The following is a 24703-nucleotide window of genomic DNA, read 5'->3' as shown; positions in this document are numbered from 1 at the left end:
ATATATAGTCGACGCGCCATTCTTTGAGATACATTTGAGACACATTTTACTTGGTTACATCGAGCAAAAGGAAATTGAACTTAAATTTTATATTGACGAATTAAAGAGGAAGAAGTTAAATTAATTGTTATGGATTCGAATTTGAAAGCTCGCATTGCTGCTGTGACGTGCTCTGCGTTATATTGAGGGGCACTGATTTGACAGTGCGGTGCCCTTGCAACGTATGTTCGTTGACGGTTTCGATCAATTTACACTTTATATAAAAGTTGTAAAAGAAGGAAGTCAGTTATAGACCAGTTGTTAACTCCAGTCTACGTAATGCGTATCAATCGAAATGGACGGAAGTCCATTGACCGTTCCTTGTCGTTTCTATGAATAGTGGAATCGATATAGGGTTCACGAACTCTCGCAAGCGGCGAAGGCAAGTTCTCGGGTGAGGACGACATGGGATTGATCGTGTTCGGAAGGTGAAGACTCACTGACGTTAGCCGCGGAAAAAGATCGAGAAGAGATTATATAACGGATGATGGTTTCTGGAGATTCGCTGTAAACAGCCTCGACTCGCGGTATCTTCGATTGAGTTACGCGGGAAGACATCAAGGATATTAAAAAAATTCAAAGTCAAATTCAATAAAGCTTTTTAAGAATAAGTTATCTTTACTGCTCGAAGAGAATTTAGGTACATTTTTATTCTTAAATTGATCAGATCTAAAAGAATAATACATATAGATGTATGCATATATTATTATATTTTGTAGAGAGTGAACGAAAATGAAGAAGTTTAATTACAAGCTGCATTGAATGATCGCAAAAAGAGTGAATTATGTTACTACGTACGATAAAACATGTTTTTATTTCTAATTATATGACATAGAGTTTTATAATATTAGTTTTAGTAATAAAGATATTGTAGCCGCTTCGAGAAATACTTAGCTTTCAGATTAAGTCACACTAATTCAATTTAAAACAGCAAATGGATAATAATTATCAAGATTATATCTTATTATGTCAACATTATTTGCAGTTTTTGCTTCATATTTGCTTTATAAAAATAATCAATTAACAAGATAATTTCATTAAGTACTGCTATGCTAATACATTATCGTATTAATTACACATTAATTATATTAACAATATAAATTTATTTAAATGAGTAAGTCAGATTTTATTATGGAACATATTCATTACATATACATTTTTATTTCTAACATTTTTGTTAAGAATATTTTATACGGTAATAATCTGAAATATATAAAATAATTAAAAGAGAGAAAGACATGGCAAGTCTGGCAAGAGTGGCCCATTAGCTCAGTTGGTTAGAGCGTCGTGCTAATAACGCGAAGGTCGCGGGTTCGATCCCCTCATGGGCCAATCTCTTTTTTTCTTTTTAGTGAAATCTTCAAGGATGAGTGTTACTATTTTCGCAAGTGAAATACAAGGTTATATTAAAAACACTGTCGCAAGCATATATTATAATATCAAATAGGACCATTAGCTCAGTTGGTCAGAGCGTCGCACTGTAATTTTATTGCGAAGGTCGCGGGTTCAATTCCCTCATGGTCCATGCTATTTCTTTTTGGTGAAATGTTTAAGGAGGATAAGTGTTATTATTTTCGCAAGTGAAATACAAAGTTATATTAAGAACACTGTCGCAAGGATACATAATCAAATAGGACCATTAGCTCAGTTGGTCAGAGCGTTGCACTGTAATTGTATTGCGAAGGTCGCGGTTTCAATCCCCTCATGGTCCGTGCTGTTTCTTTTTTAGCAAAATATTCGCATTTCGCATCAAAGAAGTATTATCATTTTTGCAAGTAGATTTTGCAAGTTGTCCGGAAAACATTGTCGCAAAGGTACGTCAACAGGAAGGCCCATTAGCTCAGTTGGTTAGAGCGTCGTGCTAATAACGCGAAGGTCGCGGGTTCGATCCCCTCATGGGCCAGATCCCTTTTTTATTTTTAATTTATAAAGTAATATTATTTTTGTGAGTATAATACAGAATGGTAAATTAGAATATTCCATTTTACAACATTTTTGCTGTTCTAAACGTAGCGATAGATTTGATATGATATGGATCATATTAACATAAAAAACAAAAACTGTGATGCAAGTTATTGTATAGTTGTCACTGCTTTCGATTGTTGTTTTTTAAATATCTACCTCTTTTAAGAGAAAATATTTAATTTTTTGTATATGTTCCCTAATTCTCAAATTCGCCCTGCTACTTTTAGTTGATAAAATTCGAAATTATTCTAATAGATTAAATATTGTTCCCCTTTGCATTTATCTATTCTTGATTAGTTAGAAAACGGGTAAAATCGGTATATTATCGACAATAGCTGATATATTATCTTCAACTGGATGCGAGAAAACTGATCAATAAGATGAATTTCATTTTAAGATTCCATTGCAATCAGTATTGGACATTATTTAAAAATAATAAGTTTATATATTATTATTATTTGTAAATGCATTTTTAATAAATTATTTCTTTATACTGTGATTCCGTAGATCAAAATTAATTGCTACATTTTACGTAGCGATAATAAATGCATCGCGTGTTATCAAGATGAGTGCGTGGGTGTCGAAAACTTCGAATTTTGACCATTATGACCAGTTGAAAGGCCAAACCTGGTATAGTCTTGCGCGCGAGCATCGTCGGTAAGATAAATACATTCGATATGATGCATTCGCGCTTCCCGCCCGCCACCTGCGGACGCGCAGCCAGTGGTGGCATCGGTGGGGGCGGAAGGGTATGATATACCCGCCCGGGCAGCCACCTGTCGCGCGCATGCGCAGGTCGCGCGTCGCGCAGGACACCTTGCCGCCCGCTCCGGAACACAACACACAACCGTCAGTTCGGTCAGTTGCCGTCAGTGTAAATCAAAATGGCGAGTGTGACGACGGTCCGCGGCGGATGGTAGCGTGCGTTTCCGCCGTTCTCGCGTCTCTCTGAACGGGACGCACGCGATAATGTGATCCATGTGACGCGCGTCGACAATCGCGACGACCGCGGAAGCGACGATCGGCGCGCCGGCAGGCCCGTCGCGCATTTTTTCCCCCCTTTCGATTCTCAACCAGACGCCGAACGCGGTCTCGTCCAGAGCACCCCTTCTGTCTTCGGGGGACGATTAGCGACCAGGGTGACAGCGAGGCGCGAGATCTCCCGCAGCTAATCGTAAGTGTCCGTCGGACGAGCGTTTGCCGTTTGCGCGTCGAATATATACGCGCTTTTCGCGTATTTTGTCGCGGCGCGCGGCGGGGGGGTTGCGTGTTGCGTTGCGGCACGTTCGCCGAGGGGAGGTATCCAGGTATCGCGCAAACGTTTTTGCGTCACGCTGTCATGTCCACAGCGTGCAGCGTGCACGAACTCCGGAGCCAGCCGTGCTCGCTGGACGCTGTCAACGTGACACACCGACGTAAATACTGGCGCGCCTATCGACTCCGCGCGCTCACGCGCGGCGCGTGGCGAAAAGCGAGGTTTCCGCGCTGCGCTTCGCCCGCGTATATCTTACGTAAAGCGCGATTGTGTGTCGTAGAACTATGAAATCGCGCTAGTTTCCCCGTTGCGTTGGACTTTTCCTCCCGGAGTAAATTACTTGAGAAAAAAAACAGAAGGAAAGAAAGCCGACTTTTTCCCCATTTCTCAGAGAGTTTCGCTATTTTATAAGCAATTTTCTACGTAACGTGGGAAGTTTATCTTGAAGAGAGGATGAGAGGTGATCTTTGAGTTTGACAAGCCTGAATTTTTTTTCCTCGATGACGCGCGCGACTGGAAATGCCGCGCTGAAATGTTGCGGAAGATAATTATTAGTTACGGACGCAATTCAGTTTCTTTCGCAAAGCTCGTTATATGTCGAATGCTCCAATTCATTACCTTGACTTCTCGCTCCAATTTGAAACTTTAACGTGAAACGGAAATAATCGGGAGTTAAATATCCTATAAATATTGAAATTGCGCTTACGCTCTCGGCTCTCCCGCTCCCCATTGTGCCGGGAGATTTATCTGGAAATCACATCGTCGCGTATTGATTTGCCGACGTGTTCGACGTTTGTTAAAAAGCGTGACACGCGTCGAACGCAGTTATCGAGAACTTCGGGAAACTTGTGTGGGACACGCTTCGAGTCGCCCGTCGAATACCTACTCGAGGATGAGTCGCGAAACAATACCGCGTATACAACTCCGTACCGCGCATTCATCCCGGAAGTGCGTCGAGACGCATTATCCTCTTAATAATCAAGCGATCTAGATGGTTTGATGTAGGCGAGAGAGTCTGCTTTTGTCCGGATTAATTTACAGTCGATAATTAACATCGGCATGAGGGTTGGACGTGTAAAAGATAAGAATCTACATCTACGTGGTGCATTTACAATGTAAACTATGTTTAACGCGTGTCATCTATGTAAATGAATATTTTATGGAGAGGCTCGTCGAAGATTTATATTTTATTATAATAATCGGAAATTTATGTATTTTGTTTGCAATTTTATTTTTAGCACCATTATTTAACTTAGATGCAATTTTTATTAGAATGTTAGAAAAAATTAACAATGGTTTCAAAGATTTTTAACCAAACGTGAGACTTTGCTTCGCCAGTAAGTAACTAACAATAATGTGTTTTTTTTTCTTTTTTTTTCATTCGATCAAACTGGCTATCTTTATTTCATATAGCTGTCGTGATGTTTTTACCATTGATTGGTTTTTTTCAAGTGTAAATCTAAGTTATGAAATCAGTAATAACAGTAAAATGAAAGATTTTGATTTTATATCTGCGAAAGAAGAAAATTAACATACATATTGCGTGTTGCAACTGGTGAATTAAACAATATATTGCTTTTTGTCATTTAAAAAGTCATAGAGATCAACGTAATAAATATCTGCGAAAGAAGAAAATTAACATACATATTGCGCGTTGCAACTGGTGAATTAAACGATATACTGCTTTTTGTCATTTAAAAAGTCATAGAGATCAACGTAATAATAATATTTTTATATTAATATTACGCATCTTTTATATCACTGTACAGTTAATAAATAAATCAAAACTGAAATGCATCTAATCTAATCTCATCTAAAGCTGCTTTTTATCTTTGTAAGATTGTTTGTAAAAATACAGTTCAAAGAAATCAATCAATTAATCAATCACTCAATTTAGAATAATTTAAAAGATTCGTGCAAACATAACGTAAGCAATACGTAAACAATCCAGATAGTAGATGTAATCTTAAAATTTACGGCTCAACTCTGACCGCAGCACGATTCGAAAATCTGATGGACAAATCCCTAGTACGTATGGTAGGATCGGATATTTAATTGAACGGGAAAAAGCTTCCTCGCGAAGCTTCAAAAACACGAATGCTACGCGTAGAATTTTTAGTTGAATTTTTTCACGATTGACTATACCGTCATCAAGACTGAATGATACTGCATATGCCGTAAAAACGCGCGACTGCAATTCAACGTGTCCGTGAAATATTCGCCTCTCACGAAGAGAAGGACGCGTTCCGTGATTTACGGATGAGTGAGACGAGTGTTTGCGCCAGAAACATATTGCACGAGTATAATGAAATTATCAGCGTGGAGAGCCGCTCCGTTGAAATTAGAAACTAACGTCATTCTTCTAGATGTTTTCTAGAATCCAAGGAGCACCTCACACAGATAAACAGAATCGAACTAACTATCGAATGTTTTATTACGAAATTTTTATTTGAAGACAAAAGTAGATAAATTATCCTTATTTCCTTAATATTCGATTCGATAATTTGATTCAAAAATCTCTGTGGCAATGGATGCTTATAGGTATTTATCGTCTTGGATTTTATGTAAACGATAGGCTAATTAGGAATTTTTTTTTTTTTAATTTATTTTTTATGAGGTTGGACCATCCTTTATTTTTATTACAGTTTCTTATTTTTGTATTTATTTGCTATGTTCGTTTCTTTTTTCGGGATTATATAAGCGACATTAGGAATAATGTAAAATTTATTAACAGGTATATATTGTTGTGAGGTTTGAAATTTTTATAAGCGTTAATACATTTAAATTATTAAACGATCGTAATTAAAAAATCTGTAAAGACGTTCAAGAAGGTCGTGTTCTTGGAAACTGGGATATATCTCACTTCGATTCTACCCTATTTTTATTTACATAATATTCATGAAACTCGAAAAATTTTAAATAGTTTTAAATATTTAGTTTTATAATAAATAATGTATAAAATATATCATAAATATAATAAAAAAAAGGATATCATAAATACATAGTTACATTATAAATACAGAGTATATCATAAATACAATAAAAAAAAGAGAACCTCGTATCTCATCGAGTACAAGATACTATTACTTCGTGACGTTATTTTTTTTTACAGTTATATCAATATCGAATACTGAAAGAATCAATTTCTCGTTTACATTTCACAATTTTCACTCATAGATGTGTGATCTAAAACTATTTGGTAATCAATTGGTCCTGTGGCGCAACGGATAACGCGTCTGACTACGGATCAGAAGATTCCAGGTTCGAATCCTGGCAGGATCGGGGTATATCTTTTTTTTTCTCCCGTTCAATCACATATTTTTGTGACTCATTGCACCTTGACAAGCCGGAGTATATTGTTGACGAGGATTACGCAACGTATCGGTTATACGCGGTGTCCGAACGCTGCGTCGATATATCGCATGCAGGAAAACAGAAGGCCGATATCGTGTGCGCGTATCGATACCGCATACTTCACATAATTCATAATTGAGGTATTTTTTTGCAATTAAAGTCGATATTATAGAATTAAAATCGATCGCACGATCGTCCGTCGAAATAATTGATGTTTATAATTGAGTCGGATACTATTGCAACTGATGGAAATTTCGGTTCGAAGTAAAGTAATATAAACGACACATACAGTTTTTTATTCCATCAATGAATTTATAGAAAGGACATTCCATTTTTTAATAATCGTCATATTTTGTTATTGTTAAAAATTTTTTTTGTTTAATATTGCGATAAAATTCGTGACTGCGAACCTTGCGAGAATAATCGCGCGTAGAACATGTACACAAAGATAATTTTATAATTGAACCCCGATACAACATTTGCGATTGTAGAGTGCGATAAAAGTTTAATGAAACTCGAAGATTGATCTGCGAACTTTTTGTCGACCCGCCAGTACCTAAAAAAAAGATTACATTGCAGTCGCGCTACTGTCGGTTTTCCGATGGTTTTACATTTAGGGCGATCGGTACATCGGGACGCGCGGCTAAACTAAGTGTAACCAGGAACCGAATTTTTCGCAACGGATTCTCCGGGGAATGTCCAGAAATAGTTCGCGTTCCGGACGCGCCGACCTGATGCGCGCGGGTCCATTTTCTTCTTTTTTTTTCGCGCTTCAAGGCGCATCTCATGCACCGTCCACCGCGAGTGTATTTCGAGATAAATTCTTCTCCGTGACGCCTTGAGATTTCCGCCTTCAATACTTCGGATAAGAAGCCAGAGTTTACATTGTTGAATTTACAACACTTGGCGCGCACACACACACACGTTATCATTTTCACAGACAGAAAAGAATCCGAATCGAGTCTCCGAAGAATTTCTTTGACGTTATTGATTACCCATTTGAAGCTCATAAACTTTAAAATTAGAATTGAGATTTTAGATAAAAATTCTGTTAGCAAAAAGTTATTTTTAAATCAATATCGAAGACTGGAATATTTATTTCGCATATTGCTGAAACGTCACTCGTTCGTATTCGATTCGCAGTATCTGTGTGACATAATTATTATCTCAGCTGTTTCGCCAACGTCGTCTGCGGTCTCCCTCGGACTTCCGCCGCGAAGATCGCGAATTTCCGCACCGGAAACGTCTATTTCCTCCGCTCCTAGTCGTGCGAACGACTGGAACAAATCCGAGATCCATGATTTACTTTGTTAATACCTGCTCTTGTTCGCGAAGGATAAACTGCATTGTCCGGAACCAACTGATCAGGAAACTCCGTGTTGCATTCATGAATCAAGAAAATGTAGTTACGTGAAAGGAGTCACCACTTTCCTATTCTTGTCGAATTACCTCGAGCTTATGCGGGCGTGAATATGGCGCGAACCCCTTTCTGCAAAACGATGATAAACGAATTTTACAATATTGTCCCATTATTTTAATTTTAGTACATAACAGAAAACGTCTAAAAGTCTGTCGTTTCTGTCACTTTGATTTTTTTATTATCGAGGAGTGAACAACCCGGATGGGATTACGACGCAAATGCAGCTCGAATAAATAAAACAAAATGTATCATATTGTAATATCATATATTATGAATAAAAATTTCGTGCAGGCGTATTGAAACTTTATCGGACTTTCATCAAGCGAACTTGATTTACCGGACTCTTTCAATTCTTTCGCAAACAGTTTTCATGCAAGATCCGGTGATTTTATCGTTTCCTCGAAGGCGGTTTCTTTTCCGCGTCATGTTATCGGGCGCGGTTTGCAAGAAAGGAAACGATTCTTTCCTCCTTTCGGCTCCTTTCGTTTATCTCGGCTTCTCGGCTTTTCTTCGCGCGCGACGGAGATTGGCGCGTGTTACCGGCCCGTCGAGGAGGAACAAGCCAGCCATTCTCTTTCTCATAATAGTACCCTTGCTCGCCTATCGTTTCGAAATAACAACGCGCGCGAGCGCGCGTGAGAAGGCTTTACTTAAGCAGCTATAAATTCGCTGTTGTCTGGCGTACATTAGAGCGCGGGAGATGCATCGCTGATTTTCGTCGTCGATGAAAGCGTATATGTTACACGCGCACTTGTACTCTAGGTAGTCCTGCTGATTAAAAGATACCTATCACGGGCTTCGTGACCTATAGAGAAGCGCAACTAGTAATCCTATTAAATGGGTAGCTCGTCGAGCATTACGACCCCAAGTCGGTGTAAGGTTGATTTATATATTTAGCCGCACTGGCGTGCGAAATTCTCTGCATAACTCTCGCTGTATCTTACCTTCCGTGACATTTTTATAAGAATCATTTATAACAGCACAAAATGAAAAATAATTAACGATTTTTCGTATACGCACGCAGAAAATAATCGCGAGAATATACATAACGAGTGTACGTGTAGTTATATTGATTTAGTGATAACAATGGAATTTTGCGAATACAAAGCGGTAAAATAGTTCGGAATTTTCGCCGAATTCTATATCAACGCGTTCGTGATCATGCTCGACGAAATGAGTTCACGGCGATGACGCTACTCTGCAAGTGAAAAACCGCAATTTTTTTCTCTGAAACGCGTACGTGTCGCGGAGTCGTGCTAATTGCGACAGTGGGACCTCGTAGTGCCATGTCACTTTAACGAATCTTCATATGTACCTGCACGTGCTTGGTGACCGTTGTGTGACCCCATGTGTGTGGCACTCTGCCGCTCGCAAGCACGTACGGCCCGCAATTCTCTGCTTTTTATGCTCTTTATGCATTCGGATTTGGAATTTTTTAAAAATAAATCTCACTTTTGTGACCAAAAAGTAATTTAATATACGAGAAACGCCGTTCATATGCACACTCAGACTCTCCGAAATACATATATCTTATTCTGCCTCGTGGAGAAACAATTTCAGACGTAATACAAAATAAACGAATTGTGATCTAAAATTGTGAAATAAATGAAAATTACATTGTTAAATATTAAAGGATGTATTTTACATCAATATTATGAGTTAAATAATGTTTTGTTATTTTTAACTATCATGTGTTTGTCGAAATTTATTATTTTAACATAAAACAGTATTTTAACTCCCTTGGTTTAATTAAATTAACATTGTTAGTAAAATTAAGTAGTATTAAGTAGGAGCAGTGGCGACCTATATATGGTATAGAAATGACTCAAATGAAGTATAATTTGAGAATTTACGAATTTAACAATGTAATAAGTGAATGCAACAATACAATATTATTTACAAGTTTTCGCGTTACAATTATTTAAAAGAATTAATAATTTGGATCACATTTGTTTTATATCAACACTTTATTGCTTATTATTTACTCTGCATTTTAGATATAAAGTTATTTGAGGCTACTGCGCACGAGCATATTACAGAAACCATTTTGAAAGCTCTTTCGTTGAAGCAATTAATTTATTGTGTTATGTGTTACGTAATTACGTGGTGGCAATTATTATCTATTGTTGAAAATTAACATGCAAACTTTTCAATAGCCTACTTTGGAAAGTTCTCGTTAAATCAGTTACAGCATAATGACTGAATTGAAACAGAACAGGCAACAACTGCGAAGGTTCGGCGTGTCGCAGGCGTCGCTAATTTATGTTCGACCGCTACATACCATTTTACCAACAACATTCTTTTTTTACATTATAATTTTATAATTAGATTATATCGCACCCGCGAGACGGATTTACAATAAACGCGACTATATGAAAGCGAATCTTTACTTTCGCCGGTTTTGCAACAACGCATGCGTGACTGGTGTAGCTGCAGACGAGACTTTCGCTCTCATAAATAGTATATGCGTTACAACTTATTATCCCTCCCCGCGTGAGGGGGGGGTTAGAAATTCGTGAGTACACGCAGTACGGACGGACTACGTGCCCAGCTATCTTTTTTTCCTTCCATATAGTTTAGTTTCCTTCTATGATGATTTCTTTCGCGTCTAACGCGAAGTATTTCTTTGGAATTGTGCGCCTGCCGTGTCGTCGAGTTAACAAACCGATGCGTCAGCTAATATCACTTAAACGTCGGTTAAGTAATGATAACCGGTAATAGCGATCTTTAATTGTACATACAAGACATATCGCAGCTGCTGATAGGGTACGCTGCGCGCTGTATATATTGAATGTCTCGTAAAACGTTCTTACGGGGACTTTATGTAGAATCAATTTAGCGTCAAATCTTTATGTAGAATCAAACGCCTCGTACGTTATTCTTTGATCAATTAGGAGCTACTTTTTTTTCAACAAAGATGCCATTTACGGTGCGCCCACACAGTTATTTTCATATAATGTCGTAACATATTTATTATAAAAAATATTTGCAAAAAACACTTTTATACTTTTAATCGTGGTAATCTATTTAATTACCTCTTTTAATATATCTTCGGCTTTCGATACGTTAATAACCGGTGCAATATTCAAACAATGCACGTTGCATGTAGACAGCGTTTATTATCGTACTATGCAATATTCAAACAATGTATGTTATGTACAGACACAATGCCTCCATGATAAAAATCATATTCGCGAGTAAATTGACATCACGATTGCTTTTCATGCTTTCCAAGTGGCAAGTGATAGCTGGCGTATCACTTTTATCGTATCTGTTAAATATACCCATCTGTTCGCGTTATACGTACAAATCACAATCGAAGTGCGCTGTGTTTTACAGAATAATATTGTTCAATTTAGTACAATGGATACGTTTAACGAGATTTGAGATAGAAACTATGGTCCCTCTGGTGATTTTTCGATTGGTTTGTATACCTTCGAACTTTTAGTCGGAACTATATTAGCAATCAAGATTATCCCCGATATTATTTCAGTCACAAAATTGTTTCCTATAAATGCAATTATGTTAATGAAGTCTGTAAATATATCACAAGGAGATACATATCGGAGTGAGATAATTGATAGCATGTCAAAGGGAATGGCGTGTCATAATACGTTATTATACTCTGCTAGCTTATTTCACATTTAATACCAATTAAGCTCTTCCCCCTCTCTTTTTTTCTTTTTTCTCTCTCTAGTGTAATTAACTAGGTATATAATACTCTCTAAAATAGGACGAGCGTTACTGACGTTCTGAATCAATAGACCGAAGCAATCGATTAGATTAAATAGATAACAGCACGATAAATTATGATTACGAATCGTAATCATCACTGATAACTTAGTACGTAGTAGATGCAATTCGGTCATCGTGAGCGACACAAATTAAATGTTTGAGTTTACGAGAAAGGCTCGTACCGCGCACGGCCAATTTCTGCTTTTCTGAGTTCCACTTTCGCGCGGGGTCGATATATATACGAGTATAATTGCCATTCGGATGAACTCATCCAAACTTTCGATCGTCGATAAAGATTTCATCTTTACTTCCTTCTTTTCACGAGCGAGTTTAATCCGCAAAAGTATTTGTACGAGCGTCTGCAGTGTCGACAATGTGGCAAATAAATGCTACCGTCTCAGTTTATCATTTTTGTATGAATCCTTCCATGGATTTGTATTTCTACAAACTAAATTTACAACAACCAATATATAAATTTCTAAAGTACGCTCGATTAAATGTAGACACTTGAAATACGACCATTTCAACAGGTATTTTTGAAAGTAGTCATGAAATAATCTGTAACCCGGAAACGGGCGCCTAATTTTTTTTTTTTTGCGCATAAATAGTGATTATACCTGGAGTGATTTCTAAACTCTAATTAAAAGTTACTGTTATTAATTACATATCACATATTTTTAATTATTCTATAATTTATTAGTATGTTAGTATGTATATAGATTCATTCAATATTTTTTGAAAAAAGTAAAGAGAAACCAAAAAAATATTTAAAAAACGAAAGAAGCACATTAAAATTACCGTGACATGAGCTTCATATTTTCGACTGCTGGGCTGTAAAAATCACCCCTAGACGCTCGCGTTTTCAGTCTCGCACGCTTTTCGTGACGTTTTATGGAAATAATATTTATTGTTATCAAATTGCTGACCGGTGAAGCGACGGAAGAAAACGCAGTCAATGGGTTAAAATTATTTTTGTGTGTTGCTTGACGAGGAGAAAAACATAAGAAGTGACAAGTGACACCAATCGCTCCGGGAACGATGTCGCTCTCCATGGCGAACATGTTGCGATAGCGAATATGTACGTGGAAGACAATGGGCTCCAAGAATATGTTTCACGGCAGGTAAAATTGTTACGAAGAATAGGTCAGATAGTCTGAAAATCTGCGCACCATAGAAACCTCTTGCGTCGAGGAAGATTTCCATCGTAATACCTCACGATCGTCACGCTGATATAATTCCCCGACGAGTAACGAGCAAGTTTCGCGATGTATAGCGGTATAATGGAATCGAGGGGCCAGTTTTCGCAGAATTCAGAACAAAATCGACGTACTAACAGAAGGAATTGGCATATTATTTAATTACATTAATAATTTTTGTAATAATAAAATTAGAATGCGATTCTGTTAATCCTTATCTGAATTTTTACCTGAACGGTATATTATTTAACTGCATTATTTATTTTACGAAAATAAAAAGAGAAAAAAAGAAAAATTTAGATAAAAATAAAATTGTAAATTTATAGTAAAATTTAATAGTATTGCATTTTAATTTTATTTGATAATTCTTTAAACGGAAGTTATCATTTGACCGCTCTATACGACAGAATTAAATTACTATTGAATATTATCTTATTTTTGTACTTCACTATCTATTCACTTCACGTGTGAATATATGATTGGAAAAGTTGTATATCGAGTAATAGTGTATATACATTTAATAGGCCTGCTCAGCTTAGTTGAAACCATATTATGAAAGAGACGCTCAAAAGCGCGAGTATCGCAGGATTATTCAATTTGAGAAAAAAAATATTCGCGCGTCATAATATAATTTACGTGTTAAATGAATCTGTGTTTCCAGATAATTCTTTGGCATCATGTAAATCCTATGAATAATGGATATGTTTTATCTCTGTCCAGATATATATATTTTAAAATAATATTTATATATTTATCTATAATTCCATGTCAGTTTTTGACTATATTAATCATATTTGATCAATTTTAATCATTTTTGACAATTTTTAATCATATTTGGATAATCATCAATTCTCTTAAAAATGTCATCGTGAAATGCAGTTTGCAAGAAATTTGCATAACGTATACATCGATAAAATAGATGAAATCCTATAAATTGTATTCGATTTTCTTTCTCGCCTCGTTGATTAAATATTTTCTCGTCGAAGAATTGAGAGACGATGAAATTGTCCTACAAAAATGTGTACTATGCACCATTGTCTTTACTTTTTGCTATGCAAATTTTACGCTTTTACGTAGACTTTAAATTGTGAATTCACCTACTTAGCGGGCGAGGTTCTCACGTGTGATATCACTTTTATGTAAGATTAATTGGACAGAAAAGCGATCTCATTGCATGTGCATCCCACAATGTGCATCGCGCATTTGGAAATACAGTGAAACTTCACCGGAGGAAAGATTGCTATCGGAGAGTGTGTGTGAAAGTTCATATTGTGGATATAATATCGGAGACGATCTGGCTGTCGCTGCTCTATTGCCGCCTAAATTCACTTAGAAAGACTGACGTTTGTTTAACGCGTGATTTCATTCTTTCTGCTCGGCTGCGTACCATTGCGCTGGTTATTTTCGGCTTGACTGAATTTTAATTTAAATTTTTTCACAAGTTCGTGTTCGTGAAGAAACACTGATCTAGTTAAATTAAGGGGTTACATACGTTTGACAAGCCTTAAAACAAAGTCAAAATTAACGAATTTTTATTGTAGGTAAAATTATGTTTTATTAAAAAATGAAAATACATGTCTTTTTTAGAGTATTCTTTTGAGAACATCACGGTATTTATTGAGAAATAAGTTTGAGAATTATAGAAAAGATTAATTATTAGTGGTAAATATGTCACGGTGCCGATCCCAATCCGTCATAATTTCAGTGCCATAATAAATATTGTATTATTTTTTTATTTTTTTATATTTCTTTTGTACTTTACAAATTCGCATGTTGCGAGCGTTGTAAATATATGCCACGCGTTATACGTAACATAGTACGAATGTTCTTTATCGCTGCACCGACAGAAAAGAGTCGCGATAAAACTTTTGCAGCGCAGTTACAGAGTGGACGTGACAAACGACGTCCGATAAATGTGAAAACCGAAATAAGATTGTTCGTACGTGACACCACCCTGGGGGTCTTCAATAGTGGACTCCGTGGACAATACGTATAGAATAAAGTTCGCGAAGGCGAGCTTACAAAAAATCAGCTTAAGTACACGAGCCGTTAGTCTGCCAGCATATTAGGTCGAAAAATCGAAGTAACAAACGACCTTTAATCCAGGAGTTTAGTTAGCGCCATTAGAGCCGCGGAAATGGATCCTTTTGTAGATCGACGCATATCGCTCCATCAACAATGGCAGAAAAACAGAGAGAAAGATCCGAATAATCGGTTCACGGCCATTAGTTTCGTCGGCGGTTGCGCTAATGCGCTCGATAATTCGCGTTCATTCGGGCACTCGGCAGCACGATGAGGCTTGGCGGTAAATCGCGATTCGCTTTAGTGTCCTCGTTAGCCCCACTTCGCCTCCTCATCACGAGCGTTAATCTCATCGACGACTCGAATGCACCTCTCTCCTCCTCGATGCATTTCGAGCGAAACACGATGTTGAAAATTTCTATGAATAGACAATCTACGATTGCAAGAAGCGTATCGTAATAATATCTTTGTCCACCGCAAACGGGAAGTTTCTTAGAAATGTCTTGCGTAAAAGAATCTCAGATTTATTGAATATTACACACTGCATAAAAAAATTTATAATATAGACCAGCTTAACAACGTGGTGTAATAAGTTCAAGGCTATCCTGTTTTCAATATAAAGTTTCTACACCTCTTTTTAACAATTTAAGAAAAGATTTTAAGATTAGTTTTTTATGAAGTTGTAGAGAATGGTTTAGTTTTTGGCCGTCGTTCTTTTTCCTAAAAATGTTGACGTTAAACGTTGCAACTCAAGTATTCTCGTATTAAATTCAAGATTAACCTTCGCTTGGGAAAAGTGAATCAAGTGCAAAGAAACGAGTTTCCACTCAGCACTGGCTTTTATCGTTGGTTTTTATCGCGGTCTTTCCGGAGATCGTGCTGTATGATTAAGAAGCGATGTACATTTCTACTTCATGCTCCAATGATTGTATCCTGTCGCGCACTTCTCTCTCACTTTTTACTAAGCATTCTATATCCGATCTGCAATCGATTTAACGAACCCGAACGTCAAAACTTTTACGTGTGAAGTCTCTTGTTACATTTAAACAATGCGATTAATTATTATTAAGAATATAACGCGCTCCATTTTTTTAGTCGTTTTATGGAGACGTCAGAGTCAAGATTTATGCAAATTGCGGCAAAAAGGCACGAAGGTCGCAATTTAGCACGTTGATTGCCATGGCTACGTGACTCGATGCTGTAATTCGACATCGTGCGGCGTGATATCATAGAATATAGATAATAAATTGCATTGCAGCCTCTCAGTGGCGTGCGAAATAAAAAGAGATAAAGATCTGCGAATGCATAGAAAACTATACGAGTATGATAAAGTACGCAGATGGAAACGATGCATGCAATAAAGAAATTAGAAATTTTACGAGAATGTTGTTAACTTACGTATTAAACCCGTTGTCTCTGGAAGTTCGAGGAACTTTATACGCGACGGTCATTGAACTCTCCAGCTGCACGTTACTGCGCGAATCGCGAAACGGCCAATTTTTTTTCACGAGCTTTCACGGAGAGTATATATGTAAAGCAACACGCGATAGAAGCGAATTCATTAAATCAATTATCTCCTTGGTCTGAAAACCAAGTGGAACGAAACGTAGCCTATACGGGGAAGTAAACGTCTCTTTAATTCGCTATTTCGTTTTATATTTAAAAAATTATTTTATGATGGAAGCCCCCTTTGGTATTAAGCCTTTAAATCTTTGCAAAGACACTGGAACACCGAAATACACTTAGAGAATGGGGCTTCCGTTCTGAATTTTTGTTTTCAATGTTAAAGACGTTTGCATGCAATCGATCAGCGGTATAGTAATACAGCTAGCAGCAGGATTATTAGCGCGTTTATAATTGGGCGCGTTGCGCATCCTTCTTCCGTTCTGAAAACGAAGTGGGGCGAGGCTCAGCACGCGGAAGCGAAATTACGTAACGCGCGAAATGCAGCGCATTTTTTTTTCTCTCTGCATGCGCTTTGCGCGCAATTTCATACCTTGCGGCGCATTAACCGGGATCGCGTTCGCGAAGCGCACCACGTTCTAATTGTTTCGTACGGAACATTATTTATCATCGACGCGTTAGCGCCGACCCAGTGGAGCACTTATTCGTTATCTCTTTTGATCTCGAAACGAAATGGAACGCGGCGTAACGCGGCTTCAATCGGGTTAAATCGGATCTGCATGAAAATTGTATGTAATCCGCATGTAATCCGCATGAAATTCATAAACCAATATTTACCAGCAAAAACGCGGACGTACCTTATTTACAGAAACCAGCGGTTTGTAACAGCGTCGCACGCGATTACCGTCATCCGTAAGGATAAACCGCAGTTTCGCGGAAACAAGCGTGAGAAGTGTCGTCCGTGCGCTGAAAATGATTCTAACATGGATCGACATTCAAGTCACGGAACGTGGCGTTAAACAAATCATATATCAAACATCGACAAAAATTAACAAGTATTTTTAAGCGGATGTATATACATATTTTAAGTATTTTCGTAATTAACAGTTTTTGTTACGAAGTAACAGTTCTTCTTTTTTTTTTACTCGTCTCTTGAGAATGCGTGTCTCAGGGAACAGCCGAAAATTTCTAGCTGCGTCCCTGCGTGTCCTTCCGTACGCGTTACGACGTGCGGGACCGCGTTTCCGGTCCGTGAATGAAGTCACGCGGAGGGTGCGGAGTTGTCAATGAGGTGGACCTTTTGTCGCCAGGGAAACAGGCGCGGTTCGGCCGTTGCGCCTTTTGTTCCAGCCGTCTTTATTAAGTCCGGATTACTTACCGGTGGGAAAATTGCGCGCGACGTCCTCCGCATCGTGCCTTTTCCTTCCAGACTTCAATTCATTACCGAGCTGTATCCGTGCAAAGGTGCGACCGGTTACAACCGAGAGAGCATGACTAACTGTACACGGACGAGTGTGTCTCACTCTCCATGCTCCTTAATTCAGTAATTATTTTGTCCAAGGAAGCAGAGTTGTCCGGTCGCACAGTCTCTGAAAGTACAGGAAAATGTTCAGATTTTTATCATTCATATGCGAGAATCAGCCGCAACTCTATCTGCTTATGGCATTTGCTATTATGTTTGCAATATGTATGAAGAATTAATTTTACATTTTAATTTATATTTATTAATTAATTAATTTAGAGAAAGAAAAAATAATACATTTTTATACGTAAACATATATATTTAATTATATTTATATTAACTTTGATATATTTCGAAATTTCAAGACTTGCAAATTTCCAATTTTTTTGAAATCATAATTACGAATTTTTGCAACGTTAAGAACTGGAGGATTTATTGTGTTGGTATAGTAATAGATATATTAATAGCAATTAATATTAATAGCAAAGTGTTATCTTTAATCAACTTCAAATGAAGTTTCGATCAATATTTCGATGGGATTTTTGCTCTGAATTGTAATCTACATACTGGTTCGTGCGAATTCGTTCTTTTTTCCAGCGATAAAATTGAAAAATTGCGACGTTTGATCTTTAAGTACCGCCGCGATATCCTATTCGTGTCACGTAGCAAGTTGCAACTGGTTACGGTCAACAGAGCATGACCGTCGCACTATATTCTGCTGTTTAACGATCGCATCTTTCCGCCACATTTTGTGCGCACGAGGCTTCGTAGATCGGCAAATAAATAAACGCACTACGGATGTTTTACCATATTATTAACTTAATTATTACATATATGTCATTAATATTCCAAGTAAATTAATAAAGTCGTTAATATTCTAAAATAAATTAGTAAAATATACGCTACGTCTCTTAACATATATTATGTATATTATGCAGAATATTTCTCTTTATAAAAACAAATCTTTTTAATATTCTATGATGTGTCTACAAAAATTTCTTAAGATCATAGAATTTTATAAAGAAAGCTACCTTGTAAAATGTAAAGTATAATGATTAATGCATTTATACTCTTAAAAGATTTGCACCGTATACATATGATCTGTGCATTAAACACGATATATTATACAGTATTTTTTTTACCAAGATTCCGATTTTGTATATGTGTATAAATTGTTTCACGCTACATTTGCCGCGACTTATCACTTCCCGTGCAGTCGCAAATGCGTTTAAATTTATCAAACAGACCAGATGCGCCGGAGGCTCATTTTTAACGCTGTGGATGCTGGCTGTAGGCACTTGAGATTGCGTACAAGCACCTGCGTTCAACCCGCCAGTCAGCCGGCGGCACCGGTCCATCGTAATTTCAATCTTGCATCTTGCGTTATTCGGCACGAAAATTACCAGTGCGTACTCGAAAATTCGACAAGTGGCGGCGTAGCCGCGAAGTTGATTTTAAGCAGGTATTCTGAACCGGTTTGGAATTATGAAAAAAAGCTTCTTACTTTCTCCGAAATCTCGATGGACGGAAGACACCTGTCTGCGTTCGGACTTCATAAAATTGTTAAAAAAAAATCTTGATTTGTATCTTCGATCCCAAAATGATTGTACGACAACAGGCGTGTGTCAAAGATACTTCAAAATTCCTTTTCGGAAAGAACAGTTTTGCTGAAGTACATAAAAGTTAGATACGGATGCAGATTAATTCCGATTAATTAAGATACAAATCTTAAGATAATTATGTCGGATCGTCAAAATAAATATATAGAACGCTTAAACGTGATGATAATGCTACAAGAAGTTTTGACATTCTAGGCAACCGTCTTGAGCGTCCAAATCTAATTGTTCAGATGGTTCAATATAGTTATTTTCAGATCTGTATCTAGCCTAACTTTTATATATTTCAGCAAAACCATTCTTTCCGTGTTTTACCCGATTATCTGACTATCCGTCGTATACCTAGAAGCTGGAACCGCCGGTATTGGTTTTAAAATTCCTCAATGACTCATGGATTTTATGATTAAGCAACACGATTGGTCGTAGATTACTCACCGGCTCTTAACATTACCTTCTCTCAGAACAAACGAGATTGCGAAGCGACCAACATCGGCCGTTCGTTTATCCGCGCTTAGGAATTCGTTAGAGATAGAAATGTATAATGATGTTTAATATATATTTGAATTGTTTGTATGATTAGTCACATATATGTTATATATTTGTATGTTTGTATGATATTCGGTACACATAGGCGTGTTGATACATACAGATGCCTTCGTATTTGCAGATACATCCAGATGACGCGATGACGCTACATTGGTGGATGCACTGGTTCTGGGTTACCGCGCAATTTCTTGGTGAGTCATCATCAATTTGTTTTCTTTTTTGTTAAATAACACACCTTAACACAGTAAGATTTTTCCTTATCAGCGCTAATAGTCAACTTAACTATCTTTAACTATCTTCTATTTTAGTTTTCCTTTAACTGTCTTCCATTAACTCTGTTAAGATCAATAAAAAGACTCGGGCGACTTTTGAATGTCTTAAGGTTTAATTAGGTCACTTTAGACAGTTGAATACGATTGCAATATGATGAAATCAAGAAGCAGATAAATCCAAGTTTTGTTAGATAGCTTATTTATCATTGAAATAATCTAGAAATGTAATCCTAATTGTTAACATTTTATTATAGTTTATATTTATATGTATTTAAATGTTTTATAATTAGTCGCAGTTTAAATAATTTTAATGTAAATTTAATTACTAAGAGACTTAATAATTATGAATTAAGTAACGGTATAGAAAGATGATATTTAATTAAATTCTCAAGAAGAATCAACTAGCACAAAGCTTTTACATTTAATTTTTCGCGTAATATGTTATTGATTCTCAGTTGAAACTCGCAAGAGAAGGAAGCATTTACACATTATACGATTTAATAATTCCTCTTCACTTAACGATCATATTCTGACTTTCTTCTTCAGTAATTCTTGGGAGTCCTTTACCGTCTACCACATCGGATCCCGTCAACCAGTCTCAACCGTCCTCAAGAGTGACGTCTTCGTCGATCGAGATCGAAGATATCTATCGTACGTCGAAGTCAACCAGGCCGAGTTTTCGCATCGCCAAGGCTATCGGTCTTTATCCACAGACGAATACGGCCGTGGTGCCTGACAGGCAACAATCCGTCACCACTGTCGCTTCGTTGCTGTTGGAACGTAGAGGTACCGTCTCTGGGACGAGCGTCCACGAAACGGTCGAGCTAAGTTTTCGCGGTAATATCTCCAACGTCGAGCCGCTCGGCACGACGGCATCGCAGCGCGCCGGGGAGAACGAGAGGATCAGGAACTCGACCACGAAGAAGGACAGCAAAATCACGTGGATCCTGACGACGAACAAGTCGTCGGGTAGACCGAAGTACGAGCAGGAGGAGAGAAACCAGTCTAGCGTCGCCAGCAGGAACGTCAGCTTCGAGGAAGTCGAGGATCTCACCGTGCTACCTCTTCAAGAAGAAATGTCGAAGGTTGATCTGACGCTGAACCGAACGAGGTCCTCCTTCGTGACGTCTTTGTCCGCGGCCGGGGCCGCTGGTAACGCCGCGATCAGGACGTTCAATCGATCCGAGGACGAGGTCGAGATCGACGAGGAAGTGTCTCAGACGCAGCATTTCGCCACGGCGGCACCTATCCTCGAAGGTAAACTTTAAAGAGGACTGTGTTACAGCGAATAAAAATAAAAATGATCTCGCAGACAATTAATGGTCACGGTGTTATCTCGCGCGAGATAAGAAAGTAGCATTGTATTTTAATTAACGTCTGTTTTCACGATGCTGACATTGACCTCCTTTCTTATACACGCTTACTAATTCTGCTCTAGTTTCTAATTAAATTTATTATTTTAGCAAACAATAGAAAAATTAGTAGACGCAAAAGAACTAACTTGGTTACGATTTAACGATAATAAGAGAAAGAGACTTTAAACTGTTTATAATGATCGCGTGAAACAAATGTGCAGTTGGCGTGAGCGAGTCCACTCGTTTGAGCAGAGCAAGGAACACTTTCATTCCGCAGCACTTCCAGAGAGATCAAGTGCAAGGAGACAATCAGCCCCCCGATTATAACGACACTGGTAATAACCGCGAAAATACTGAGCATGGCTCGACGACATCCGCCGCGGGTATAGCTGCTATTACAGGCAGTTGTTTAGCGACTGTGGCCCTGCTCAGTACAATGGGTAGTCTCGGATTTATTATATACAGGTAATGCGTCGTGAGCTCGTAATGTGTACTTAATTATACCTGCGTTCGCTAATGCGTTCATTCATTAACTCCCTTTTTTTCAGGCGCAAGTACTTGAACCCTCCGCAAACATTGAACAGTGATAAATGCAGCAATCCCGATAGCTCCGGTTATATCGATGATTCCACTATTCGCGTTAGTATTATTACATACATAAATATTTAATGTATTCAACGGAATTTTTTAAATTAATAATTCAAATAACTACTTATAAAGAACACAACTATTTTATGTACTTAAAGAGACGTTGAATTTTTTAAAATTTTTTCTATTAGAGGCCAGTTAAAAGATTAAAAATTAATGAAATTTTGGTTTACTTGGTTAATTAAAAAATATTATAAAAGTATTCCTTGTTTATTTGCAGGATAACTCGGAGGAAATGTATAGTTTGGATAACGACTCGTTCCTAAATTCGTTAGAGGCAATGACAATACAGAATTACTGGACGGACAGTGTGAAGCATACGAAGCTATGACAAAAGAAGATAACCCAACCCGGAAAGAGAATCGAGACGTTCAGCATTTCCGACGGTGAAGAACACGAGCAAGTTTCTCTGCTTGAGCAATAGTACTTACACGTCCGAGACAGCCGTATTCTAGTTATCTAGTGCAGGAAGTTTCGTTGCCCGGCGTACATCCGGAGGCGATGAGAATATGCAGCATTTGTACGAGAGTTGTTAATCAGTCTTGATGGGCTGGGATCGGACGTTAGCTACCTTGGACGTTATTACTCCGTACGACGTAAAGAATTATAGATCAAAATTGCGAGACGGCGCGTATCTGTAAACGTTATCTCGCGACGTGTTGATTTACGTCACTTCCATCGTTCCTATATTTTTCTACGGCGCAAAGCGACTGGCGAAGTCGCGCTTAGGCGGGAAGTGGCAGGATTATCCTTGAATATTTCCATTAACAATATAGTGCAATAAAAATGAAAATCGATGTACTTTATTATTAAATTAATATAATAACATTATTCTAGAGAAGTAAGAAGTACAAATAAGGCTATATTAGTCCATAGCTAGAGCATTCGCTGAACTAAAAGAACAATTAATTTAATAAAGATATTGAAATAATATCTCTAGGAGTATTTATAGTACAATGCTTCCAATAATACGAATTGGAAACTCGTACGTACAATGTTGTACTTACTAATGGTTTTTAACCTTGGATTTGAATGCCGGTGTCTTCTACAGTTTCACTTTGAAATTACATTACAATTGTGGTGATTAGCTCGGCCATATTGACAGTCGCTTAACCAGATAGCTTAAATATTTTCGAGGATCGGATTTACGGAAGATCGGACCAAATCGTACGTAGATCTAGCTTTACGCCTTTATGACATATCCAGCAGAAATATTGATTCACGTTTTCCATTACGAGAAATCCTAGCTTGTACCTATCTATGTACATACATACCATTACGTAACGTTTTATGTATAGATGTGGAAATCTGCCGTCGCGTCGAGTCAGGCGTGATTAATTTTAAGTAGCGTTAGCATTTACCCAGATATATTTCTATACATCCGAAACGAAGGGGAGGGAAGAAAAACAGAGAATCCATTGTGATAGATCGTAGTGTTTAATATGTGTAAAATTATCTTTGGCTCGTTTATGGTAACGGTTGTGAATAAACACGTTCATGTATCATACACATTCCCGCCGGCGTCCCTTCCTTTATCCGTGATCTTTATCCTCAATTTGTGATCCAATTGTTTCGACTTGAATTAACAATTGGACAGATGCCCGGAAATTTTTACGAATTTAGATTTACAATGGTTATTTTACGATAGAGCGTGTGTGTAATATAAGCGTAATATTTGTTCCAAAAAATTTATTTAAATAAAAGCATTAAACCTAATACTAAAGGCTGGATTTATAATTGTCAGGGTCTGTGTGATTCAATCACTGTTCTTCGTAGAAACATCTTAGGTATAGGAAGCATCGTCGAGAAATAGGGATCCAAAATTGAAAAACGGTCTACCATATAAACAATTTATTTCGTTAGTACGTACATTTGCGCCAGCACAAAAAAAGAATCGTATTTTATAAATGAAAGTAATGCAGAGTTTATTTTCCGAGACTAGACACATGCGTACTAGGATCCCACTACCAGTCCGTCCTTGTCCTCCTTCGTGATTGATTTTCATTTTCCGTTGTTTACCTCGACTAAACGACTCGCACTGTCCACGCCGCGAAGACAGGACAGTGGCATTGGAAACCCACAGTCAACATTTTCCTGACTATCGCGGTGGTCCTTCGATCTCCGGGAAACGTCTGACCGAATTTTTTCAACAGCAATACTATTCCGCGGCAATCGTCATCATACTCTATCGATCCGACAAAATCCGAATTTGTACATATCTTCTATCATTATTTGTATATATCTTATATCATTACACACTCGGCAAAATACCTGCTTCTTAACAATTGGTAAAACTAAAAAATGATTAATACTGTACAATAATAATAAAATTTTATCATAGATTCTGGTCAATTGGAGTTTTAGCTGCTCCAAGAATTCGGTCTACGTTTCTCGTTACTATACCAAGAGTGTTG

General features: G+C 37.6%; 1 protein-coding gene and 5 non-coding genes across 8 annotated transcripts; all 6 read left to right on the top strand.

Moving 5' to 3' along the window:
• The first annotated feature begins 1297 nt into the window (after nucleotides 1-1297).
• On the top strand, nucleotides 1298-1371 carry Trnai-aau. Its single transcript has one exon. It is a non-coding gene; the product is annotated as a tRNA-Ile (tRNA).
• A 114-nt stretch (nucleotides 1372-1485) lies between these two features.
• On the top strand, nucleotides 1486-1564 carry Trnay-gua. The gene is given in 2 exon segments: nucleotides 1486-1523; nucleotides 1529-1564. It is a non-coding gene; the product is annotated as a tRNA-Tyr (tRNA).
• Nucleotides 1565-1672: 108 nt separating this feature from the next.
• Trnay-gua lies at nucleotides 1673-1751 on the top strand. The gene is given in 2 exon segments: nucleotides 1673-1710; nucleotides 1716-1751. It is a non-coding gene; the product is annotated as a tRNA-Tyr (tRNA).
• Nucleotides 1752-1868: 117 nt separating this feature from the next.
• On the top strand, nucleotides 1869-1942 carry Trnai-aau. Its single transcript has one exon. It is a non-coding gene; the product is annotated as a tRNA-Ile (tRNA).
• A 1033-nt stretch (nucleotides 1943-2975) lies between these two features.
• LOC112465399 lies at nucleotides 2976-24007 on the top strand. 3 transcript variants are annotated; one of them, XM_025032930.1, is made up of 6 exons: nucleotides 2976-3178; nucleotides 20136-20205; nucleotides 20833-21543; nucleotides 21863-22106; nucleotides 22190-22280; nucleotides 22510-24007. In XM_025032930.1, the coding sequence occupies exons 2-6, from the start codon at nucleotides 20154-20156 to the stop codon at nucleotides 22618-22620; spliced, it is 1209 nt and encodes a 402-aa protein (XP_024888698.1). In that variant the 5' UTR covers nucleotides 2976-3178; nucleotides 20136-20153; the 3' UTR covers nucleotides 22621-24007. The 3 variants fall into 3 exon arrangements, with proteins under 3 accessions (XP_024888698.1, XP_024888696.1, XP_024888697.1); XM_025032928.1 differs by lacking the exon at nucleotides 2976-3178 and adding an exon at nucleotides 12797-12889; XM_025032929.1 differs by lacking the exon at nucleotides 2976-3178 and adding an exon at nucleotides 19913-20004.
• Trnar-acg lies at nucleotides 6469-6541 on the top strand. Its single transcript has one exon. It is a non-coding gene; the product is annotated as a tRNA-Arg (tRNA).
• Nucleotides 24008-24703: the final 696 nt, after the last annotated feature.

This window comes from Temnothorax curvispinosus, unplaced genomic scaffold, assembly GCF_003070985.1.
Source record: "Temnothorax curvispinosus isolate PA1 unplaced genomic scaffold, ASM307098v1 QBEX01015159.1, whole genome shotgun sequence".
Lineage (NCBI taxonomy): Eukaryota > Metazoa > Arthropoda > Insecta > Hymenoptera > Formicidae > Temnothorax > Temnothorax curvispinosus.
This window is presented reverse-complemented; position numbering and strand designations above follow the sequence as displayed.